This window comes from Staurois parvus, unplaced genomic scaffold (assembly GCF_062004578.1).
Source record: "Staurois parvus isolate SC_StPar_1 unplaced genomic scaffold, SC_StPar_1.0 ptg000446l, whole genome shotgun sequence".
NCBI classification, from domain to species: Eukaryota; Metazoa; Chordata; class Amphibia; order Anura; family Ranidae; genus Staurois; species Staurois parvus.
The window spans coordinates 2088799-2096328 of NW_028318242.1; the positions used below are offsets into that span (position 1 = coordinate 2088799).

General features: G+C 39.5%; 1 protein-coding gene across 1 annotated transcript in view; it reads left to right on the forward strand.

The window, feature by feature from the left end:
* The window catches only part of TMEM255B (transmembrane protein 255B), a 68633-nt gene extending 67424 nt beyond the window's left edge, over positions 1-1209 (forward strand). The window contains exon 9 of the mRNA XM_089688093.1: positions 879-1209. Within this exon, the coding sequence (XP_089544219.1) occupies positions 879-1046 (168 nt within the window). The 3' untranslated portion in view covers positions 1047-1209. The remainder of the gene's footprint in view (positions 1-878) is intronic.
* The last annotated feature ends 6321 nt before the right edge of the window (positions 1210-7530 follow it).

The window sequence follows — 7530 nt, forward strand, 5'->3', positions numbered from 1 at the left end:
TTTACCAATTTATTGAACAAAATAAAAAAAAAGTTTAAATATTAAGGTTAAAAAAAGAAGAAATAAAAAAAATCATCAAAAAATAATATCTAAAGGGGGGAGCAGAGGTAATTAGGGTTGATTAGGGTTAGCTAAGGGTTAATAAATAGGTTAATATAATAAGTAAATAGGAATACATTAAAAACAAGTGTAAGGTTTTTTTTTAACTGATGATCAAGGTAAAAAAATCTTATAACTTTAGAACCACTTTAAAAAGAGGGGCAAAGGAGTCCCTGGCAAACATCTGAAAAAAAGCCAACAACCCCACCTAATGACTGGATATAAAAATACAAAGAAAAATATATACAAAATCAAATTAATAGGCTTTTTTTTTAATTTAATGTTGCTACTTTTGATCTCTATTATAAACTACTATATAATAAAAGTACAATTAAAGTTTGGGACAAAGTCCTTCCAATCACCCTACCTAATCCTCTCAATGGAACCAGCAGGCCAGCCTTTACCCCGAGGCCTTTATTTACCTCCTCTTGTGCCATCTGAGAAAATCTAGTGCTGGGTTGTCAGTGCACTAACATTATATAGGCTTGAATTTGATGTGGTTCTTGATAGTATGTCCCATTCAAGTCTATGGTATGGTAATGTGAAGGCATAGGCACTGGCATCCCAGCTCTAAATTTATACTGGCCGGGCTGCAGCCATCAGAGAAAGTAGGGACCCAAAGGTGGGGGGCTGGACTTGAAACATGAACTTGCACTTTATCCTTCATAAATAGCATGTGTAAATTTATTGGTGCAACATATTCAGTAATAATATTTTTAAAGAAAATGCAATATTGTGTACAAGCATGTTTAATGTAAAATGTTGTTACTGTTTCACAGCCTTCAGGTTCGTATCCAGCAACTTCCTCTGCAGATATCTCATTATCAGATGACATTCCTCATCCACCCCACTCCAACTCTGTGAATGGATTGGCTTCAAATCTGCATTCACAGTACGACTCTAACATGGTCTTACCTGTTGAGAAGCCGCCTCCATATGTTCCTTAGGCTCAATGCTCTGATGCAAGGACCATGTGTAACTTGCAGGAAACCAAGGATTAAAAGGGCTTTCTGGAGAAAAAGTGAAACATTCCTTCCAACTTCCAAAATATACCAGGTGTAAACTTAATAGTCTAGACAACAGATTTACAATACAGTTTACTATGTGTTACTGGCTGCAGTGAGTCCTTTTGTGTGTGTGTGTTTTTTTTAACTGTCATTTTTATATTTAACTATTATTTTACAACATAATGTAGGTAAGGTGGATTATGAAATACAACAATCCACGTTGCTTGAAAATTCCAATATTGATTTGAGTAAGAAGTGTTTCCTATTTAATGGTACTATACTTTCACAAGTATTACATTCCTTAAAAGAATTTGATAGTCACGGCATACACTGTCATTTTAGAACATAATCATTGAAATAGCAATACAAACAATAGTCATTTTTGGAAATCCAATATAAGCTTACTTGAAAAATCTTTTTTCATGTTGTTATGGCTGCCTATCTGCTGATAATCACTTTCCACAAATTCCCAGACTTTGCAGCTTGTCCTCTGCTGTTTACTCTAAGGACTACATATCCCATGGTACCTTGCTGCCTGCAAGCAGTGATTCCTGTACTGATTTCATCTCCTGAAATTTCTCCTCTTAGCACCTCATAGTTCAGAAGGCAGGTTCTGTGACACAGCAGTGCCTGCCTACACAGATTCGTGAATACATGCCACAGAATTCAAGGATGTACAGGTGAAACTCAAAAAAATAGAATATCATGCAAAAGTTCATTTATTTCAGTAATGCAACTTAAAAGGTGAAACTAATATATGAGATAGACTCATTACATGCAAAGCAAGATAGTTCAAGCCGTGATTTGTCATAATTGTGATGATTATGGCTTACAGCTCATGAAAACCCCAAATCCACAATCTCAGAAAATTAGAATATTACATGCAATCAATAAAACAAGGATTGTACATAGAACAATATCGGACCTCTGAAAAGTATAAGCATGCATATGTACTCAGTACTTGGTTTGGGCCCCTTTTGCAGCAATTACTGCCTCAATGCAGCGTGGCATGGAAGCTATCAGCCTGTGGCATTGCTGAGGTGTTATGGAAGACCAGGATGCTTCAATAGCGGCCTTCAGCTCTTCTGCATTGTTCAGTCTCATGTCTCTCATCTTTCTCTTGGCAATGCCCCATAGATTCTCTATGGGGTTCAGGTCAGGCGAGTTTGCTGGCCAATCAAGCACAGTAATCCCACAGTCATTGAACCCGGTTTTGGTGCTTTACAGTGTGGACAGGTGCCAAGTCCTGCTGGAAGTCCAGCATCCCCATAAAGCTCATCTGCGGAAGGAAGCATGAAGTGCTCCAAAATCTCCTGGTAGGTGGCTGCGTTGACCCTGGACTTAATGAAGCACAGTGGACCAACACCAGCAGATGACATGGCTCCCCAAATCAATAGAGACTGTGGAAACTTCACACTGGACTTCAAGCATCTTGCAGTGTGTGCCTCTCCATTCTTCCTCCATACTCTGGGTCCTTGGTTTCCAAATGAGATGCAAAAGTTGCTCTCATCAGAAAAGAGGACTTTGGACCGCTGAGCAACAGACCAGGTCTGTTTTTCTTTAGCCCAGGTAAGACGCTTCTGACGTTGTTTGTTGTTCAGGAGCGGCTTGACAAGAGGAATACGACATTTGAAGCCCATGTCCAGGATCTGTGTGTGGTGGCTCTTGATGCACTGACTCCAGCCTCAGTCCACTCCTTGTTTAAGTCCCCAACACTTTTGAATGGCCTTTTCCTGACAATTCTCTCCAGGCTGCGGTCATCCCTGCTGCTTGTGCACCTTTTTCTTCCACACTTTTTCCTTCCACGTAACTTTCTATTAATGTGCTTTGATACAGCACTTTGGGAACATCCAACTTCTTTTGCAATTACCTTTTGAGGCTTTCCCTCCTTATGGAGGGTGTCAATGATGGTTTTCTGCACAACTGGCAGGTCAGCAGTCTTTCCCATGATTGTGATTCCTACTGAACCAGACTGAGAGACTATTTAAAGGTTCAGGAACCCTTTGCAGGTGTTATGGCTTAATTACCTGATTAGAGTGGGACACTTTGAGCCTAGAATATTGCACATTTCACAATATTCTAATTTTCTGAGATTGTGGATTTGGGGTTTTCATGAGCTGTAAGCCATAATCATCACAATTATGACAAATCACGGCTTGAACTATCTTGCTTTGCATGTAATGAGTCTATCTCATATATTAGTTTCACCTTTTAAGTTGCATTACTGAAACAAATGAACTTTTGCACGATATTCTAATTTTTCGAGTTTCACCTGTAGATTGCAAACTTCAAGATCTTTCAGATTAATAGGAGTAAGCTAGAAATAACTGAAATACAATATTGAAATGAATATATGATATTAAATCTGGACCACAGATAAACTGTAACCACTTGCCCTCCAGAAGATTTACCCCCCTTCCTGACCAGGCCATTTTTTGTTTTACGGCGCTGCGTTATTCTGACAATTGCACAGTCGTGCAACGCTGCACCCAAATGAAATTTACGTCCTTTTTTTTCCCCCACGAATAGAGCTTTCTTTCAGTGGTATTTGATCACCTCTGCATTTTTTATCTTTTGTTCTATAAAAAAAAAAAAAAAAAAAAAAAGACTGACAATTTTGATAAAGAAACAATATTTTTGACGTTTTGCTATTAAACATGTCGAGTAAAAAAAATTTTACAAATCAAATTTCATCATAAATTTAGGCCAAAATGTATTCTGCTACATGTCTTTGCTAAAAAAAAATCCCAATACCTGTAAATTAATTGGTTTACATGAAAGTTATAGCATTTACAAATGGCGATATATATACTGGGATGTTTAAAAATATTTTTACTAGTAATGGTGACGATAAGCAACTTATAGCGGGACTGCGGGGGGGCATTCTGACACTGGTGGGAACTGACTTGGTGTCACTGACATCCCCAGTGACACCAAGACAGTGATCAGTACTAATAAAAAGCGCTGACACTGTACTAATGGCACTGGGCAGGAAGGGGTTAACATGTGGGGTGATCAAAGGGTTAACTGTGTGCTGTGTTAGTGCTTTCAACTGTAAGCACACTGCTATGTATGGCTGTGCTATGCACAGCCATACAAAGCAGTGTGCAGGAGCTGACAGGGGAAAGAACTGTATTGTTTACATACACTTCTCTCCCTCTGTGGGTAATGCTCGGCGATCACTGGGTGCTGGCGAGTAATCACCAGCCGGGACCCAGTGATTGACAGCCAAGGCCATGAACAGTGGCGCGGGTAGGGTTCACGTGCGCCCCCTATGCGGAGATGCAAAATCACGTATATGTACATTTGATTTTGCACACCCCTGCCGCCCTGTAGCAGTATACAGTGAAGGAAATAAGTATTTGCTCCCCTGCTGATTTTGAATGTTTGCCCACTCACAAAGAAATGATCAGTCTAAAAATAGAATGGTAGGTGTATTGTAACACTGAGAGACAGAATAGCAACAAAAAATTCTAAAGAAATACATGTCTAACAAATGATGCACTGATTTGCATGTTCATGAGGGAAATAAGTATTTGAACCCCTTCACAAAACATGACTTAGTACTTGCTGGCAAATCCCTTGTTGGCAATCACAGAGGTCAGACGTTTCCTGTAGTTGGCCACCAGGTTTGCACACATCTCAGGAGGGATTTTGGCCCACTCCTCTTGGCAGATCCTCCCCAAGTCATTAAGGTTTGGTGGCTGATGTTTGGCAACTCGAACTTTCAGCTCCCTCCACAGATTTTCAATCAGATTAAGGTCTGGAGACTGGCTAGGCCATTCCAAGACCTTAATGTGCTTCTTCTTGAGCCACTCCTTTGTTGCCTTGGTTGTGCGTTTTGGGTCATTGTCATGCTGGAACACCCATCCACGACCTATTTTCAATGAACTGGCTGAGGGAAGAAGGTTCTCACCCAAGATTTGACGGTACATTGCCCCGTCCATCGTCCTTTTTATGCGGTGCAGTTGTCCTGTCCCCTTAGCAGAAAAACACCCCCAAAGCAGAATGTTTCCACCACCAAGTTTGACAGTTGGGATGGTTTTCTTGGGGTCATAGGCAGCATTCCTCCTCTTCCAAACATGGCGAGTTGAGTTGATGCCAAAGAGCTCGATTTTGGTTTCATCTGACCACAACACTTTCAACCAGTCCTCCTCTGCATCATTCAGATGTTCAGTGGCAAACTTCAGAAGGACCTGGATATGTGCTTTCTTGAGCAGAGGGACCTTGTGCGCACTGCAGGATTTCAATCCTTGTCAGCCTAGTGTGTTACCAATTGTTTTCTTGCTGACTGTGGTCCCAGCTGCCTGGAGATCATTGACAAGATCCCCACATGTAGTTCTGGGATGATTCCTCACTGTTCTCATGATCATCGACACTCCAGAAGGTGAGATCTTGCATGGTGCACCAGACCTAGGGAGACTGACAGTTGTTTTGTGTTTCTTCCATTTGCGAATGATTGCACCGTTATCACCTTCTCACCAAGCTGCTTGGCGATAGTTTGGTAGCCCAGTCCAGCCTTTTGTAGGTCTACAATCTTGTCTGTGACATCCTTGGACAGCTATTTGGTCTTTGCTATGGTGGAGAGTTTGGTATCTGATTGTTTGATTGCTCCTGTGGACAGGTGTCTTTTATACAAGTAACAAAATGAGATTAGCAGCACTCCTTTTAAGAGACTGCTTCTAATCTCAGCTTGTTTTCTGTATGAAAGACACCTGGTAGCCAGAAATCCTGCTGAATGATAGAGGATCAAATACTTATTTCCCTCATGAACATGCAAATCAGTGCATAATTTGTTGGAGAATAACAACAAAAAGGAATGCATGTCTCACTGTTAGAATACACCTACCATTCAATTTTTAGACTGATCATTTCTTTGTGAGTGAGCAAACATTCAAAATCAGCATGGGATCAAATACTTATTTCCGTTAACGTATCTGCTATAGGGCATCGGGAAAGCAATTAATGAAAAATATGTGATAATATTAATACATTGGATGTTTTTTTCATAATTTAAAGTATATTTCTAGGTAAAACCTTTTTTCAGTGCTGAATACAGCAGGGAAGGCCTAGAACCTGTGTTACTAATGGAGAGATTTACCCATTTAAACTGCAAGAGAGACAAGTGTCTAAGAATGGGTTTCCCCTCACTCTGGGAAATTTTCTTTAACTCCCTGTTGTGTATCTCAGGCAGGAAGCAAACAGACATTTTCTCCCAATGGGACATCGACAGCAAAAAAATTAAACCAGCATGAAGTTTTAACCCTTTCCTATTCTATCACAAAATAGTTTTTGCTATACATATACTTTAACAGTAGAAATCCTATAGGAATTTCAATATAGTCAATACAACAAACAGAAGCTGAACTCTAGACTCATCTCTGCTGTAGCAACCAATCAGTGTTCATCCTTCAAACAAGGATCTTGATTGGTCACAACTGCCCACCTGTGCTCACTTTTTTTTTCCCACTTATAAGCCCCTGTGAATGTATTGATACCCATACCTATGCAGACATTTTTTATTTATGCAACTTTGCTATGCAGCATATGAGGAGCCACTTGTGTCAAAACAGATGCACCACAACACCATGACAGCTGGTAATTTATTGTATGAGATTACTAGACACAAAGTCAACTTTAACTGAAAAATTAGAAACATTTGAAGATATTTAATTCATAAGCAAACATTTTCCACTGCCAGTAAAAAAGGTTTGGCTAAATATTTTATCACAATGGCTATACATTGGGACACAAGTTGTAAATGGAAGAAAGACTTTACCAATAGTATAGGAAAAGGGAACTCTATGGTGGTTGAGCTGTAGAATGGCAGGATTGACATAATCACCAGTGGAATTTAAAGAATCAAATAACTTTACCTAATGATATGCATAATTATAAAAGGACAGCATGCTGATATTTTTATTCAGGGACTTTCTTGATCAACTCTTTTTAGGTCAGAAGGATTTTTCCCCTCTGTCTCAGATTGTTTTCCCTTCTCTTTCCAAATCATATGTATTTAGAAATATTACCTTTATCACCTTCAGCATTTTTCTTTCACTTTCACAAAATCTTTCACTGTGGAATGTATTGCATACATCAGATTGTGAACATGTTATGGCAGATCTTAAAAGGATCCTTTAAAGATAAGCTATTATTGATTTTTTTTGAAGGCACATTCTCAGGAGTGTGCATTAGCCTTCATTTGCATTTGGGGACATCAAAGGCAAAAGTGGAATCATTTCATACAGTGAGACAGCTGGAACATCAGTTGTAGATATCTTGTAGCAAATATCACTACAATAAAAGAACTTGGTTCGTGCTACAACCGACTGGCATGCTCAAAATGTCAGCATTGGTTGGAGTAGATGTCCAGAGTTTGCATGCAGCAAATATTACAGTACAAGACAACTATTGTTCGTCATGG